The sequence below is a fragment of the Podarcis erhardii genome (assembly GCF_964252035.2).
Source record: "Podarcis erhardii genome assembly, chromosome: 4".
NCBI lineage: Eukaryota > Metazoa > Chordata > Lepidosauria > Squamata > Lacertidae > Podarcis > Podarcis erhardii.
The window spans coordinates 82,165,870-82,184,486 of NC_138508.1; the positions used below are offsets into that span (position 1 = coordinate 82,165,870).

Here is an 18,617-nt window from a genome sequence, read left to right on the forward strand (position 1 = left end):
AAGGAGAGCTAGAGCTTAATTTGTATTTCTTTTTCACTTTGTCTTTAGGATTTCCTGAAGAAGTTCTCACCTGATCAGTTTAGGATGTTTTGCTTACGGAGTGGATACAGATCATGTAAGGAAAACTCCTTTGAGTAGAGATGGACTATCCATAAAGTCATAATTACGTATATGCTCTGTGTGCACATTTATAAGGCATATCTTTTGGGTTGGGGACTTTTTTTTGAGAGTGCTATGATTTGGGGGCGTGAGGGGTTTTTTTTTTGTCTGTACTCTTGAACGTCAAATCAATATTCAGATGTAGCCCTGTGTTGACTGGTGGTAGGAAGAGTGAGGGGGCCATTAAATCCATTCCCACACCTGAGCCACGTGAGATTAATAGTTTTTAATAGTAGCATAACCATTGTTCTCTGTTTATATAATAATGCTGATGCTTTGACGGAACAACATAAAGCTGAATTTATTTTCCTAGCTGTTGAATACAGTGATGACAGCATGAATGATGCAAAGAACATTCTTCAGACAATCTGTTCTTTTGTGAGCAGTACACATGCCTACATGAAAGGACAACTTTTGTGTGAAGCCGTTAGAGAAGATCTACTGTGGGAGAGGTGAGTGTGAAGGCCTGTTGTGTTGTGTGTTATTGGCCTGGTATGTGATAAAATCCCGAGAAGTTACCATTTCAGCTGGTACGCAACAAGTGCCTTTATATGCTTTCCCTATAAACGAAGTGAGAAAATAATCCCTGCAAGTAAAAATGACAAGCACGTCAGAGAAAGAGGTTTTAACTCATCCTGTTCCCGGCATGTTAGGTTTTTTTTGCTTCCAGAGTACAGTATTGTTTTTTCCTCCCGGCTGTGTGTGTATTTTGACCCCTTCTATTTTGTAGTTTAGCCTTCCTTGAGTTGTCTTTGCTTTGATTAATTAGCACACCCTGTTCACTTTTCTCTTTTAATAGTTTTAAAGAGAGTCCAGGCACAACGCAAGGCTGTCGCATATCTCTTCTATTGATTGATTATATGGTCATGAATCAAAATCTATTCAGTTGTATTAGTGAAAAGAGCCATATTCTCTGAACACCAGCTTCTGACGCTTCGTAATTTCTTTTCCAATAACACATAAATCTTTCCTATTCCTCAAGAAACAGATTTATAGATCTTCCTTCCCCGAGTTTAATACCGTATATTATCTTCAATAATGCTAATGTCTTCCAAATTTTAATGAATTGGATGCTAGGAATTGCATTTCTACTCTGGCCACTTGCAGTAGCCATGTTTGTGGAGATTAGAAGTATTAACTGAGCTTTATTCTCAGTTTTGGTGGGATCCAATGATATAGCCGCAGGTATGGCTGTCTTTATAGAGATACATATATATGTATATATAGAGAGAGAGTTTTCATTTTTCTACATATCAAATTTTAAAAAAATTCAAACTTTGAAACATCCAATGACTTCCTTTCTTCTCCTTCCATTGAATTTATTTTAATGCCACCAGCATTTTGAGCTGTGTACAATTATTTTCCATATATTCAATAAATATTTTCCACTCTTCTCTAAATATACGTTCTTCTTGCTCTCTTATTCTGTGGGTTAAATCTGCAAGTACTGCATATTGTAACATCTTAAGTTGCCAATCCTCTTTTACAAGGGACCTCACTCACTTTCCATTTCTGGGCCAACAAAACATGGGCCGCTGTTGTTGCATGCATAAATAAACTTTTCCGGGACCTGGGAATTTGTGTCTGGGTTATTCCCAACAAAAAGGACTCTGGTTTTTTTGGGAAGGTAAATTTAAACATTTTTTTCAGCTCATTATAATTCAGGCATAGGTAAACTTGGCCCTCCAGATGTTTTAAGACTGCAGTTCCCATCATCCCTGACCACTGGTCCTGTAAGCTAGGGATGATGGGAGTTGTAGTCCCAAAACATCTGGAGGGGCCGAGTTTGCCTATGCCTGTTATAATTCTTTCCCCAATATTACTTCACTTTTCTGCATGTCCACCACACATGGAAAAAGGTTCCTTCTACTTCTTTACATTTCCAACACATAGCTGATTCTGCTTTATACTTCTTAGCCAACCTACTGGGAGTTAGGTACCATCTATGGATTATTTTTAAATAGTTCTCTTTCAGAGAATAACACGCAGGAATTTTCAGATCATTTTTCCAAAGTTTCTCCCAGAGGTTTAGGTCTATATTGTGTCCTATATCTGTTGCCCTGTGCGTCATTGATGCTGTAACTAGCTTGTCATTTGTTTTCCATTCTAATAAGAAATTATACATTTTAAACAAATGTTTATCCATATTTTGCAACCATTCTTTTTCAAATTGTGACCTTTGGTCTGAAAACCCTTTTTTTATATAAAAAAATCTACTTTAAACGTTTCATATATCTGGTGGTATTGTAACCAATCCGTAACATGGCTCCTTAACTTCTCCGTAGGCTTCAGTCTGGGTTCTGCAAAGTCCAGCAATTCCCATTGTCTATCCATATTAACTCTCTTAATTGTAATTGCTCCGATGGGTGATTACCATAAAGGTGTGTTTTCCTTTCTAGCAGATTTTTATATTTCTCCCAGACTCTCTACAAATTCTTCCTGAGAATGTGGTTCATAAAACTCTTACAGATTTTAGCTTTCCCATACCAAATGTCGGCCAAATTCCTAAGAGAGGAATAATGAGGCAGCTTGCTGCTGGAGTGCATTAGAGCCCAGCAACTGCGGCTTGACCGCCGGGAAGGCCCAGCTCCTAATGGAACTGAGTGGGCCTGTTGGGAGCTTGCTTTGGTTCACTGCAGGACCCTGTAATGTCCTGGCCGTCCCCAGGACTTTCTTTGGGGTGCTTGTTGCCTTCGAACTACCCCAAAACTCCCCAAAGCAGCTGCTGGGTTGCTGCAATAGTGGCACCGGCTGCCTTCTCCCCTCGCAGCAAACCGGAAGTCCAGGAATGGCTGTTTTAAAATGACTAGAATGTTAGTGTACGTAAAAAACTATACATTCACAAAGATCATTCGGAACTCTGAACACCCACATATTAATGCCAACGTTCTCCACTCAAAGAATGCAGTGAAAACGTAACAATGATTAGCAGCAGGAAGTTTGTTCAAGGGGGCTTCCACAGTCTTTTCATAGAGCATCAGTTACGTGGCAGAATATTGCCCAGCAAGCCCCTGCCATTGGTTGGTGACAGCTGTAGCCATTCAGATTTTTCTTCCCTGTTGTTGCACACCTTCGGTATAGAATTGGCAGATTTCAGGGCCACCACTAGACATGATGGCTGCAGAAACGTTTTCAGAACCTTTATCTGTCCTTTTTAAAATAATAATAATAATAATAATAATAATAATAATAATTTTTATTAAGTACAAATTAGAAAACATATTAACAACAAAAGAAAATACAAAAGGAAAAGAAAATACATATAACCAAGGAAACAAATTAGAGAATACTTTGTCTCTTTTCATATTTACAGTTATTTATACCTCTGTAAAATGCTATTCACAATAAAGGAGTGAAATGAAAGATAAGATATCAGAAAAAAGAAAAAAAGAACAAAGAAAAAATAAAGAAGTAAAAGAAAAAGATCATAGTGTGAAATTTTTTAAAAGTAGATAAGTATTCACTATACATAGCCGTTTCCCATCTATATTTATATTCAATTGTATAATTTCATCTTGTCCTTATCTACCTTAAATAAAGGTTTTGTTTTTTTTAAGACTTCCACCGTTTGCCTCACGCGTTTTTAATAATCCGTTCGTCAGATCCTCTGTTCTTCATATTTTCCCTTTGGATTTCCTTAATGTTTCACTTTGTATTTTTTATATTACGCACAAGATTATTCTAAACACAACCAGATTTTTGTAGTCCAGCCCTGGTTTTGTAAATAATCATTTAAGAACCCCCATTGCTTCATAACCATAGTTTTGGATTTTCTCCTTATTATATCCGTCAGTTTTGCTAGTTCCAGAACCTTTATTTGCCCTAAACGCATGTATAGCGTGCCTGGAAAATGGGCTGCAGAGAGGTAACAGGAAGTCTTGTAATCTCCCATTCATTATTCCTTTTGTTTTAAGAGAAGTATCCGTCCTCCTTTAATAGTGATTTACCAAATGGCACTTGATCCAGCTTGTGTGAAGCACTTTTGCTCCCCATGCAAAAGTTGGAGCAGGAACTTAGCCGCCTCCTGATGAAATTGTTGGTCAAACTACTTAACCTGGGATACATCCTGCCAAAAGTGTATTTTAACTAGCTGGTCGGTTTACGTCTGGGGCTTTTCTAAAAAAACAACACTTCCGTTGTCTTAATTTTTTCTCCTCCTTCTCCAAGGCTAGCCAACACCAAAGCAGTGGTGAAGTCTGCGTGTGCCGATGACTTTGACACCCCCAGGGCTATTGGTGCAATTATGGACCTCATTCACCATGGCAACAGGCAGCTGAAGGCCGTCACTAAGGTAACCCGTTAGGAGACGAAGATCAGAAACCGACCATTGTCTAAACGGTTCTGTACTGACAGGTTGGTTTTATTATTTTCCTAGGTGAAACCTGCAAGGAAAAATAAAGACAAATGATTCTCTCCCCCACCCTCTGCCACATCCCAAGACAGGCATTTATACAAACTGCATTTCTAGAATCAAACCTCTTTTGCTGTGTTTCAGAGCACCAAAAGTTTTATTTCCTTCTTGCTACTTGGTATTCTTAGGCAGCTGAAGAACTTTTACATGAGCCTTTTTTCTTCACTAATCACACGGTTTAGTTATGTATTTACAGTTGTACCTTGGTTTTCGAACAGCTTAGTTCCTGAACGTTTTGGCTCCCGAACATTGCAAACCCGGAAGTGACTGTTTTGCTTTGTGAACTATTTTTGGAAGCCAAATGTCTGACGGGGCTTCCGTGTCTTCCAATTGGCTGCAGGAGCTTCCTGCAGCCAATCAGAAGCCGTGGTTTGGTTTTTGAACGTTTTGGAAGTTGAATAGACTTCGGGAACGGATTCTGTTCGACTTCCAGGGTATGACTGTATTTATATGAGAGAGAGAGAGAGAGAGAGAGAGAGAGAGAGACGGAGGAGTACCCAGGTGATCTTTCGTAGAAACTCTTGTTTTCCTGAGTTTATTCTGTTCTTTCCCCTTTTCTTGCCCAAATGTTGGCTTGTTGCGAATTTAAAAGAAAAATAGCTTCCAGCACAGTTGTAGTGGTAGAGATTTTCAGGTGTGAACTGACTGGCACCAGAGCTTTCTTCCACCTGGAACTCGCCGGAACTCATTTCTGGCACCTCTCAGGTGGGCGCCATTTCCATTATAAGAGAACAAGGCAGGTATTCATGGTGAGTTCTGGCACCTCTTTTTCTAGAAAAATAGCACTGGTGGTAGTGTGACAGACATAGCATCCAGGTGGAGCAGAGTGATCCTGAACTTGGAAGTCAAAGTTGTCCTCACCCCCAGGAGGACGACTTGCTCCTGTTGGTCACTAGTGGTGGGCTTTGCTGCAGGAGAACCAGGAGGAGTCTGGCTCCAAGCCACCATAGACAGCTCATCCCTGTTGGTTTGCTTACAGACAGAGCAACACGTTGCTAATATATGGGGGCAAGATGATGATGCACAGTGACTGCTGTTAGTATGGCGCTAGGATTATATTTACCCCCCCCCCAAGTTTTCCTCCAGAATGGCATGTAATTGCCACAGAGGCCATAGGAAGATTGGGGATTTATGTACTGTGTTGGGAAGGCAACCGTGAATAGGCAGAAATGCTGCCCTGCTTGTGCAGAGCACTTTGTGGCCTAATCGTGGAAGAAATTACGAGCAAATGTTTTTTGGTCGGTCTACTTTTAAGCCTATCTTCATGCCCATTAATGTCTAGAATTGGTGAGTTAGTTATTAAATGGCACCAGATATTCAGGGAGTGTTGAATACTCTGCCCAAAGCAAAATGTTGAAATCCGTGTGTGTGTGTGTGTGTGTGTGTGTGTGTGTGTGTGTGTGTGTGTTTTGGGAGAAACTGCCTGCTTCCTACTTGCTTGGTACCCTTCTCATTTTGAGTCTAATGGGTAAAGTCCTAAATGGCCGCTACTTCTGGAACACTGAACTCTTTACAGTGGTACCTCGGGTTACAGACACTTCAGGTTACAGACTCTGCTAACCCAGAAATAGTACCTCGGGTTAAGAACTTTGCTTCAGGATGAGAACAGAAATTGTGCAGTGGTGACACGATGGCAGCAGGAGGCCCCATTAGCTAAAGTGGTGCTTCAGGTTAAGAACGGACCTCCAGAACGAATCAAGTACGTAACCCGAGGTACCACAGTAGTTCCATGCTTACTGTTTTTAAAGTGCCTTTTCTGTAAGCCACTTTAGTGAGCCATCTGATTGCATTAGCAAAGTTTTATCTACGTACAGCACACAAACACACACATGGTTAACACAATGTTTTGGTTTTTTTAAAAAAGTATTGAATCTTGGCAGTATAGATTCTAGCTCAGTGAATATCTGCATGCAATCCATCATCTGTGACATTATTATTATTTCCTAATGTTTTGCCCCTTGTTAAATTGATTTCTTGGAATTATGATATTCGCTAAGGCGAAGTTGCTTCCCTCCAAATCTTGACTTGCCCGAGATCTGTTATGTAACCAAGGCTGTATCGTAAAACTCTGCAAATATTTTATCCTCCCCACTCACCACACAAGCATTGAAAATACAAAAATCCTTCACTATGGTTAGCCAGGCTTTGCAGTGAGAAAAGCTGGCCTCTGTAACCTGTATAAATTGTGCAAATGTGTACAAACTAGTGTTTTGACTGCTCAAGACGATGGATTACTAAAGCTGGGAAGCCCTGTTTATCTGCTGAATGAAATAGGAGTCTTCAAATGCTCTTGAATTTCTGTGGTTTCAATAGGTATGGCCTTCACACTGTTTTGTGCATGGCCTTTTCAACAGTAAAAGCTAGAAATGTGTGTGGAGCACTTAGATGGAGAGCTGAGTTTGGCAATGCTAGATGTTGAACCCAGCGTTAGTGCCGTTGCACAGAACTGCAGAATAATAATAATAATAATAATAATAATAATAATAATAATAATAATAATTTTTATTTATACCTTGCCCTCCCCAGCCAGAGCCAGGCTCAGGGCGGCTAACACCAGTAAAATTACAATAAAAACGTAATGGGGGAGGGGAACACACACACAAAAAACACCAATTTATTAAAATACGGGTTAAAATACAATTTAAAATGCAGCCTCATTTTAATGGCAGCCCATAGATCAAAACTATAAGGGGAGGGAAACATAAGGGTCAGACTGAGTCCAAACCAAAGGCCAGGCGGAACAGCTCTGTCTTTCAGGCCGTGCGGAAAGATGTCAAATCCCGCAGGGCCCTAGTCTCTCGGGGCCAATACTAAAAAGGCCCTGGCCCTAGTTGAGACCAATCTAAGCACCTTGCGACTTGGGACCTGTTGTGATTTGTGGACCTTAAGGTCCTCCGCGGGGCATACCAGGAGAGGTGGTCCCATAGGTATCAGGGTCCTAGGCCACATAGGGCTTTAAAGGTCAAAACCAGACCTTAAACCTGACCCTGTACTCCACCGGGAGCCAGTGCAGTTTGTAAATCACTGGATGAATGTGATCCCGCGGCAAGGACCCCGTAAGGAGCCTCATTGCAGCATTCTGCACCCGCTGCAGTTTCTGGGTCAGCTTCAAGGGCAGCCCCGCATAGAGCGAGTTACAATAATCAAGCCTGGAGGTGACCGTCGCATGGATCACTGTGGCCAGATCAGGGCGAGAAAGGTAAGGGACCAACTGCTTGATACGGCGGAGATGGAAAAATAATATGGTGGTGGAAAACATTTTTTGGGACGGGTCAAAAGCTACATTCCCTTAAGGATAGTCAGTTAGAGGAGCAAAGGTCAGTGATGAGGGACACAATTCTTTTCTGTCTTCCCACTTGTTTTCTCGCCGTCCAGTGTGCCGGATAAGAGAAAGAACGGATCACTCTTGCAAAATCTCTTCACTGATCATTTGCAGGGGGCTTTCTCCCTTGGTTCTTCCATGTGCTGGCTTCCCTCACCCCCACATTTATCCCTCTGGGCTCCCTATGCCTCCATTGCAGAATAATGGAACACAGTCAGCCCTATTTATAATATACACATGTGCACACAGTCTGATAATGTAGCTTTCTTTGTTAATGACAACCATGACCTCATAATTTGGCAAAAGATGTAGATGTAAAATACTAGATGTAAAATCATAGAATTGTACAGTTGGAAGGGGCTATCCGGGTCCCGGTATGCCCCATGGAGTGCCTCAAGGTCCATAAAAAGCAACACCCTAGTGGTCCTGGGCCCTAAGGAAGTTGGATTAGCTTCAACCAGAGCCAGGGCCTTTTCAACTCTGGCTCTGGCCTGGTGGAACGCTCTGCCTCATGAGACCAGGGCCCTGCAGGATCTGATTTCTTTCCGCAGGGCCTGTAAGACAGAGTTGTTCCGCCTGGACTTTGTCTTGGAGCCAATTTGATTCCCTCCCCCTCTTTTTTTTTTTTCTTTTCCTTCTCCTGCGATGAGGCTATATTTTAATATTTTAATGTTTCAATATTTTAATGCTGTATTTTAATTTTGTTTTTAAGTTGTATTCATTCCAACTTGTTTTTATTATTGCTTGTGAGCTGCCCTGAGCCCGGCCTTGGCTGCGGAGGGTGGGGTATAAATAAAAATTATTATTATTATTATTTAGTCCAACCTGCTACAATGCAGGAATTTTTCTCCTAACTTGGACCTCGAACCCACAACTGCCTGAGCTTATCCTATCAGTTTATCCAAGAAACCTGGGAAGGTATTTATTTCTGAGCTTTTCCTAGATTATTAAAGGTACCCCTGCCCGTACGGGCCAGTCGTGTCCGACTCTAGGGTTGTGCGCCCATCTTACTTAAGAGGCCGGGGGCCAGCGCTGTCCGGAGACACTTCCGGGTCACGTGGCCAGCGTGACGAAGCTGCTCTGGCGAGCCAGCACCAGCGCAGCACACGGAAACGCCGTTTACCTTCCCGCTATAAAGCGGTACCTATTTATCTACTTGCACTTAGGGGTGCTTTCGAACTGCTAGGTGGGCAGGAGCTGGGACCGAACGGCGGGAGCTCACCCCACCACGGGGATTTGAACCGCCGACCATATGATTGGCAAGCCCTAGGCGCTGAGGTTTGCACATTAAAAAAATCTTGTAGCAAGAGCTGCAGGAAGGAGAGCGGCTTCAAGGAAATGCCTTGCTGTCCCGAACTTTGCCCCTAGGTCTTACAAGTGCGGCCTGGCTTACATACCAGCGGCATTTTGTTTTCCTAAAATCTTCTTCTTCTGCTCTATGGCTAGTTACTGTGGTTAAGAAGTCTTCGCTCTTGGAAAGGAGGAGGTTTAAGCAATCTAGCAGATAAATAGATTCCCGCAGAGTATTGTTCGCTTTCATCTTTTGTCCGTGTGCGGAGAGATGTTATCGTTACATCAGCTCTTTTGTGTGTTTTGAAATCAGGAAAGTGGGTCACCTAGGAGCGCTGTTGTGTTTGGAGCCATTCTCTCCTACATCATGGAATTCCTTCACACAACTGGGATCACCCTTGTGGAAAGACAGGTAGGAAAGCACCCCACTTACCTGAGAGTAAGACCCATCGGATTCAAGAGGACTCTGAGGAGCTGTAGTTAGGTGTTGTAGGGTCACAAAACCAGGCTTCCGACAAACTGTGTGCCTGGTCCCTTGTCCTTCGGAAAAAACATGTTTCCAGCTGATTCCATCTTTATGTGCATATAAATTTTTATATGATACTCACCCTAACACAGGGCAGTTCCTAGGTGATTTAGAGTCAAGTTTGTTGTTGTTTTTGACTTCTTCTTTTTTAAAAAATCAAAATTAAAATTGTCCTCCTACCTGATCCTCAGAAATCTATCTAGATTGATACAGTTCCAAAGCACCGTGTTAGTCTTTGGCTTAGAAACCAAAAACAATAAGGCTGAAAATGAGGAACACTAAATAGGATGTATTTTCCTTTTCTGAAAGTCCTGATAACTATCGCTTAATGTATTCATTTTAGTTGTGATGTAAGAGTGCTGACAAGCACCTGGTGTCCATTTGGTTTTAGTTACTGCAATGTGATTGTGCTTTGTTTTACCTTACTTTACTTGGTTATGTGTGTGTGTGTTTTTTGGAGGGGGAAGTAAAAACATTCATTTAAATAAAATCATCACTACCTATCAGGACCAGTGGTCAGGGATTATGGGAATTATAGTCAGAGAACAGCTGGAAACCAAAGTTGGGGAACAGCTGGAAACCAAAGTTGGTCTATAGGGTGAAATACACACCCGTACAAATCACCTGCCATCCTGGCTTAGATGAAAGTTCTGCACTAGGTGCTTTCCTTGTAGGATTTTTTGTTACATTTGAAGAGGGCCTTCACTGTTTTGTTTTACTTTTTAACAAGATATATATACCCCTTAATCGAGAATAATATATTTGTTTAGAAATGGCAATCAAAACAGGCATAATGCAGCCCATTTTGTATCTTATTTAAAAACTTATTTTTAATGTATGCAGTTAAATTACATGTCTGGGTATTCCTGGTGCCGTTCTGGACATGCCGCACATAGCTGGCTTCCTGTGTTAAGTGTATTGCATGTTGGGATTGAATTCGTGTTTTTGATTTATAGGTAGCTCCAGAAAACAAACATTCAGCCATGCTCTCCAACGTGATAGATGAACTGGTGAGCTTCCGAACCAAAGTGCGCAGTTTTGCCCTTGTTCCCCCCGAGGCTGCGGGGGGCGTGTCCGCAGATGGTGCCCCTCTGTCGAAAGAAGCCCGGCTGCAAAAGAAAACCGAAAGGCAGCAACTGTTGAAGGACCGAGCGCCCCTCTTGCAAGCGTGTGACAGCCTGCGTCGAGATCTAGCCATATACGGCATCGACATAAAGGTTTGCCTCTTTCTCTGCTCAACTCCTCCTGGCTGAACATTTCTGGCATATCTCCTCTGTGGGTTGTTTTAGGAATAGGGATTTATTGTGACCTTTTCTCCCTTCTTCCCACTCCCCCCGCCCTCTGGAACAGGCAGCTTTCCCCCTTGCACCCTAAATGGTTAAAATACAGTAGGAGCAACAGTAGATTTAAACTTGAATGGTCGTCACGTTTGGCTGAAGCCAGCAAGACCTTATTATTGCCCTGTCTTCTGCCTTTGCAGTTCTCAGTGGAAACAACTGTTGAGCGTTGAGGAGCCTCTTTTGTTCTAAAGAGCCCTTGGGAAATTTTAAAATATTCAAGCACTCCTGCAGTTGCATTGTGAAGGCAGAGGAGTGGTGCTGGCTTTGGGAAAAAGTGCTCCACAAAGTTTACTTGCCCCATAGGTACTAGCTGTGTTTTTCTTACCTGCCATGCAAGGGCTATGTTGGGGGTGTGTGTGTAGATTTTAGAAGAGCAAATAAATGTGCAAAAGTGCTCTGTTCTTATGCATACTATTTGGATCCGAGAAGCCCATTTTATTATGAGTAAGTTGGGTTTCTGCGAAGGAGCTGTGATGATGGCAAAAGCAACCTGGGTTGCAATCCAGTGAAGGCAGACTGGGGGCCAAAAGTCCCATTGAAAACTTTGTGTACTTGGTCCAATCTTATGTGTGGACTTGCTCATGCTGCGCTGAGGGTACAAACCAGGTGTAAAACAGGAAGAGGATTGTTGTAGCAAGGTCCTCCTGGTTTCACAACCGAGGAGGAGGACCCAAAAACTGAATGCTGGTTTATGTTTATTCTTATTAGTCAGCGCTGTGGCAGCAGGTGTCTCTTATCACCACCGCCTCAGAAAAGCTTAAGCCATTTCAGTAAAATAATCTTGGCCCTGTATAACTGAAGGAGCGTCTCCACCCCATTGTTCAGCCTGGACACTGAGATCCAGCACAAGGGCATTCTGGCGGTTCCCTCACTGTGAGAAGTGAAGCTACAAGGAATCAGGCAGAGGGCCTTCTCGGTAGTGGCACCCTCCCTGTGGAATGCCCTCCCATCAGATGTCAAGGAGATGAGTAACTATAAAACCTTTAACAGACATCTTAAAACAGCCCAATATAGGGAAGCTTTTTAATGTTGAATGTTTTGTTATGTTTTTATATAGGTTGGAAGCTGCTGAGAGTGGCTGGGGCAACCCAGTCAGATGGGCGGGGTACTACTGCTACTACTAATAACTGCTAGCAATTCAACATTCTGCTGATTTATGGCACAATCCTATATATTATTACTCATGAGTAAGTCCCATTGTGTTCACTGGGACTTACTCCTAGGAAAGTGTACATAGGATTGCAGCCGTCATCAGGGAAACATCTTAGAAACATGAATTGTGACTGCTATTCCATTATCGCAGATGAAGTGAGCCTGTGAAAAGATGGCGATGAGTCTAGAGCAGGTTAAGGGAACCTGTGGCTCTGCAGATGTTTGCTGGACTGCAGCTCCCATCACCCCGACCCATTTGCCATGGTGGTTGGGGTTAGAACATCTGGAAGCCCCACAGGATCTCTCCCATTGGTCTAGGGCAGAGCTTTCAAAACTTACCATGTTGGTGACATGCTTTTTAGACATGCATCATTTCACGACGCAGTAATTCAGTTCTACTAGCAAACCCAAGATTAAACTAACCCCTTTCCCCTTTCCCGGGAGGAGCATGGGGAGCATTTGTGCGACACACCTGCACACTGTAGCCAACACACTGTGTTGCAACACAGTTTTGAATGCTCTGGTCTAGGGCAAGCCAGTATGCCCACATTTGAAGCCAGAGTTACTGTCCTGTGGGGCCTACTTTGGAAGTCAGGCCTATTGAACAATATAGCATTACTTCGCAGCATGAAAAGGACTGAGCTTTTCCAATTCATATTTGAGTTCTAGAAGTGGTTTGTGTTAAAGGAAATGTGAGTGTTTAACGCACTCTTTTTTTTGTATTTACGCAGGATAGAAGTACTACTTCTACATGGGAACTTGGAGAGCCCAGTAAAGAACGGGAAAAGAGCTGATAAAAATAAGAAGTACAGACTGAGTGACTTAATACTGTGGCGATATAATGGATTTTAAATTACCCTGGCTGAGAGAATCCTCCTCCTTGAATTACTGCGTGGCAGAAATAATTCTTAAAACTGTCTACTTCAAATTTGAAAGCAAGAAGCTTTGCCTGTTTTCTGAAAAGATGTGTGTTTTTTGGGGAGGGTGTGGTGGGGAGGAACAATTGCAAATCTGTCATTTATTACAGCAGCTCTCCTGTATTCTCACTTATGGAATCCTTTGACTCTACTTCAGCACCTCAAGAGTTTAAACACTGCTTCAACTGCACCATCTAGAAAATAGAATTAAGTGAAAATAGCATTGTCTGCTGTAGTGACACAAGAGGTGAGTTGGCTTAAATTCACTTTTACCAATAAGTAGTTGGTATCCCTTGGCAAGGGGAGATAGAAGGCCTCCGCCACAAAAAACAGCACAGCCTTTGAGAATAACTTAAAGCTTAAAGACACTAAGATTTAGATCAACTACTCCAGGGTTCGGAGGGAGGATGTTTCGTTAGAAAGATGCTGAATCGTACATAAACCCTTTTCTATTGTAATAACTGCAGTTTGATGTTGCAGTTAAATGCTAATCCATGCTACAATTTTTCTATATATCCACTTTCTTCCACATTGGTGGACAGTGTTCCAGACTAGATTCAGTCTTGTTTCAAAGTAGCTGGCATCAAACAAGCCTATTTATGAATTACAGATCAGGCAGAGAGAAATCTCTGCGGAATTCATATCTCCAGAAGTACCTACAAGGTCAGAAACATGCAAGGGTTCCTTATTCCAAGTCAAAGCATTGGCTTATATAGCTCAGTAGAGTTAGCATGTGTCCTATTGATCTACAGCCTCCTGCTAACTAGCCTTTACTTGAAACATCAGTGGCAGATATTTTTCACTGCATCAAAGCATTGTTCAGAAGTAGAAGGCTTCTTTTTAGCAATGTTGGTTAACAAAATGCCATTTCGCTGATATATTTTGGAGCTAGACTTTGTTCGAATGAAGATTTACAGATACAGACTTGGATCTAATTTCAGGCCAGAAACACACATCAGTCTTTGTTGGTAAATAATATATAAAATACTAATCTAGAACACCTTGCAGTAAAATATCTCTTTTCTGCTGGGTTTCTCTTAAACATTCAGCATGGCCTTTTATTTGTTGCACCAGTTGTTCAGATGAGAAGGAATTGATGAAGACCAGGGCATTTAAGGTAGCAGAGATGTGGATTCAGAAACAAGCTTTTTGCATGCCCTCTACTGAGATGAGGTATGGCCTGCATGCATTTCAGCAAGACTGTAGGGACTATGTTGGCTGACCTATAAATCTTTAAACAGATGGCAGGGACTGGTGCCATCTTTAGAAGGCAATTTCAGGTTTCATGCAAGAGTGTATAAAGAGTTTCTAAATATTGGTGCACAAGAACACTTGGACATTAGAAGGGCAACAGGACCTGGGGGTTAATGCAAAGCAGCGCTGGAACATAAAAGAAAAGGAACTTGCTTCTCTACTTGAGGTAACTTACAAACTATACAAGTCTCCTACTTTTCTTCCAAATATAAACTCCAGGCAGGGCCTTGGAATTTGGAAACCAGCCATTTTATACTAGCCTGTTGTGAACCCCAACAATAGGAAATGCATTTTCAAAACTGATACCTGTATGTAAATAATGTATCAATAACTACTAGGATCCGGTTTATTTCATGCCTTGATTGTCCCCTCTATTATAATCTAAGGCAATTCTCTCTGTCCCTCACCCCACAAGCATTATTCAAACCTTGGCTATTAAATATTTTTATTTTATTATATAAGATGTATGGATTTTAGCTACTAATGCAAAAATGTTAATAAAAAGTGGAGAAAAAGATATAACACATCCCGCCCCCCAAGAAGAAAACATCCTGTAGAGTCTACTAGTTAAAATGTAAATGAAATCACTGAAACTGTGTCCAGAGAGTTTGGAAGAACTGCAGTATGATAGTAATGTTTCTTCAGTGTCACCATATTATTTAAGATTGCAGTTCTGGGCACACAGACCTGGGAGTAGACTCCATTGAACTCTGCTGGACTTAAGCGAAATGCACTATTAGCAAAGGCTCTTGTGCCAGCTGAAATGCAACCTTTGCTTTTTTGATACCAATGCCATTTCAAAACACTTGATCTAAGATTTAGGCTGCCAGTTTAGAGCTGGGAGTGGAAGGCAGCCCTGTCATGCTTTGTTCTTTACCTGCAAGCCAGCCAGTCTGTTGTGGCTGATCAAACACACTCACTTTGCAGCTTAGGAACCTGAACTTGTGACTAGAAAAATGAAACCTCGTCTGCTTTAGCTTGGAATGTGTTGGTTCTGACTAACAAAGATAAGCGCCCCTCCCCAAACATTCCTTGAGAGTGACTTGCTCAGGGTCCTGCACCTGCACAATTTTGTGCTAATTTTGTGCTAATGATCTAAGCTACTCTTTCAACAATGGTGCCCCTCTAGATGTTTTGTCCTCCCCAACCTTTGGCTGTGGCCAGTGAAAATAACTGTAGTCCAAAACACCAGGAGGACATCAGGTTAGAGAAGACCCTGGTAAATAATACAGTGGTACCTCGGGTTAAGAACTTAATTTGTTCTGGAGGTCTGTTCTTAACCTGAAACTGTTCTTAACCTGAAGCACCACTTTAGCTAATGGGGCCTCCCGCTGTGCTGCCGGAGCACGATTTCTGTTCTCATTCTGAAGCAAAGTTCTTAACCCGAGGTACTGTTTCTGGGGTGGCAGAGTCTGTAACCTGAAGCGTATGTAACCTGAGGTACCACTGTAGTTGCAGGTTTGCCTTATGTTCATCTGTGGAGGGAAGGGATCGTTATCAGAGCTGGGAGGTTATAGCATTCACGCTGTGTGCATTAGCGGATTCCTGCCACAAAAAATTGTTAGGTGTGCAAGCTACTGGTATTCACATTTCATTTCAACAGCATCAGAGAGAAAAAACCTTGGAACTGAAAATAGGGCCTGCAGCTAAGAATGTGTAATACAGTAAGGGAGACAGGGACTTGCCCTTATCACCCCTACCTCTCATGAACGCTTAAGGCACTGACTGGAGAAATGTCCTCTTACAACTTAGAAGGATCTGCAGCTGGTTGCCTTCATTTTTGTCCTCCTGGAGAGATGGAAATAAATCTACATCCTTCAACCTGACATTGCTATGTGCAGTATAATAAGCTGTTCAACAAAATATTATTCCAGATTACTGAACAAGAACCCTCACATGTCCCCTTTGTCAGTGGAAAGATTGGCACTCGTTGCTTTAAATCTGCCAGGTTAGGAATACAAATTGAACAAAATGGAGAAGCCACAGTTTGTCGGCACATTGCAGCTCCGTTATAAAAAGCCGCTGAATAAATACACGTAGCAGTTGTTTAAGCTGTCGTTTTTATTTCATCAAGAAATCAACTGCTACATCTTCAGATTGCTTCAATTGTAAAATCTTTATACACTAGTGGACAACATTATTTGCAACTTCTGTAATACAATTTAAAAAAACAACAAGCAATTCAATTCGATAGTGACTGTTCTGATCAGTTTGAAAATCCTAGGTCCTATTTAGCTTCCCTGCAAATAATAGCTTTGAAAATTCTGCTGCCTATTTTGTTCAGCATTTGTATCTCAATTCTAAATGATGGTAGCTGTTCGATAGTGTGTTCTGGAAAATGGATATAGGTTAGTTCAGTTGACAACACCAATGGTTAACGTCTCCCTCACTGCACCAAGACAATGCTGTGATTTAAACTATTGGGCCTATGAGTCACTTGCCCCATGAGTGCAGGGTGCACATGTGGAAGATCCCAAAAGGGTTCAGAGCTTTGGTCATGCTGACTCCTACCCACTATCTACAGCAGAGGTGTGAAACCTGTGGCCCACTGTGGCTGACCTACAGCTTCCAGCAAGCATGGCCAAGGATGATGGGAATTGCAGTTCAGCAACATCAAGAGCACCACAGGTTCCCCACACCTGCCCTGTAGGACAGGGACATTTGCAAGTAGCACAGTCTAGTTTCACCTCTCCTGTCCCCATCTTGCAAGCACAAGAAAATCACGATGGATAATTTAACACAAACGAGCCTATTTGAATTAATGTATTTAATTCAGAAATTTTACTGTTCCCCAAGACTCAGGGTAAGATTAAATCCGAATAAAAGCAGGTTTGCCTTGCAGATGCATGAAGCCAAAGGAGGCTTTTCTAGGTAACTCCAGTGAAGAACCAATTCAACCATTATTTACATTCTCAAGCACAGGCATTTTGCCTTCACCCAATGAAAGCAAACTACTCTGGGTCTGCCAGTTACTATCGGACCAAGTTTTTAATTGAGAGCCAGTGTGGTATAGTGGTTAAGAGCGGTAGTCTTGTAATCTGGGGAACCGGGTTCGCATCTCTGCTCCTCCACATGCAGCTGCTGGGCGACCTTAGGCCAGTCACACTTCTTTGAAGTCTCTCAGCCCCACTCACCTCACAGAGTGTTTGTTGTGGGGGAGGAAGGGAAAGGAGAATGTTAGCCGCTTTGAGACTCCTGAAGGGGAGTGAAAGGCGGGATATCAAATCCAAACTCTTCTTCTTCTTCTTAATTAATCATTCATTGACCCTTGTTTGCTACTTTGCTTTTGAGAGGGTGGGGGATGAGCCAAGGCACAGTGAAGCGGAAATGACTAATGCCAGAAAGTCCAGGAGTGGTGACCTTAGGGCTGAGCAAACAAGGCAACCACCCAGGGCCCAAAAATCTTGGAACAAAATGCTGTCTGCCTCCTTTATAGTCTGTCTCAGTCTGCCTTGTCTTTAACCCAGCAGCATTGCAAACAGGCATTGTGAAACCTGCATCCTTGCAGTGCAAGGCAAGGAGAACAGGGTGCTAGAACCATATTGGGATCTTCCAAGTGCTAGGTTATATAGTGTAGGATTCAGCCCAGTACAAGTGAATCATGCCTTGATAATACATTTTGCTTAAACCTTTTCTTAGAGCCGATTTCAATAGAAAGAAAAGGTACATCATACTAGCCACAGTCTACATAATCAGAAGCAAAGGGAAAGCATACACACTTTTCCTGGTTTTGAAAACGTGAGAAGCTATCCCCAACTTGTGTTCTGAAGCGGTCGGCACCGAACAAAGTCTTTAAAAAGTTTGAATTGGTGCTCTGAACTTTGCTAGAACTAAATAATGGAAAAAATACATATATATATATATATTAAAAAACCAAAAAAAGGAAACAAATGTATTTTTCTGAGGTAGTAGTCACAGTGCATCCAAATGTTAGTTATAAGCACGTTGCATTTACACAGAGCAATATCCTGGTTGCAGGTAGACAGTGTATGCTAAGCAACAACTGACTACTATATAATGTAGCAAACCCTAACAGCAGTCTGTCCCTACACAAATGGGAATGCTAGTTAAACAGCTAGATAAACTCTGGCTGCAGATTTCCATATACAGTGGTGCCCCGCAAGACGAACGCCTCGCAAGACGGAAAACCCGCTAGACGAAAGGGTTTTCCGTTTTGGAGGCGCTTCGCAAAACGAATTTCCCTATGGGCTTGCTTCGCAAGACGAAATGTCTTGTGAGTTCCTGC

The 18,617-nt window shown here is 42.2% G+C and overlaps 1 protein-coding gene across 1 annotated transcript in view; it reads left to right on the top strand.

Moving 5' to 3' along the window:
* The window catches only part of CARS2 (cysteinyl-tRNA synthetase 2, mitochondrial), a 32,554-nt gene extending 17,730 nt beyond the window's left edge, over positions 1–14,824 (top strand). Inside the window, exons 10-15 of the mRNA XM_081858140.1 lie at positions 49–115; positions 473–611; positions 4,327–4,450; positions 9,496–9,594; positions 10,665–10,925; positions 12,932–14,824. Coding sequence (XP_081714266.1) covers positions 49–115; positions 473–611; positions 4,327–4,450; positions 9,496–9,594; positions 10,665–10,925; positions 12,932–12,994 — 753 coding nt within the window. The 3' untranslated portion in view covers positions 12,995–14,824. The remainder of the gene's footprint in view (positions 1–48; positions 116–472; positions 612–4,326; positions 4,451–9,495; positions 9,595–10,664; positions 10,926–12,931) is intronic.
* The last annotated feature ends 3,793 nt before the right edge of the window (positions 14,825–18,617 follow it).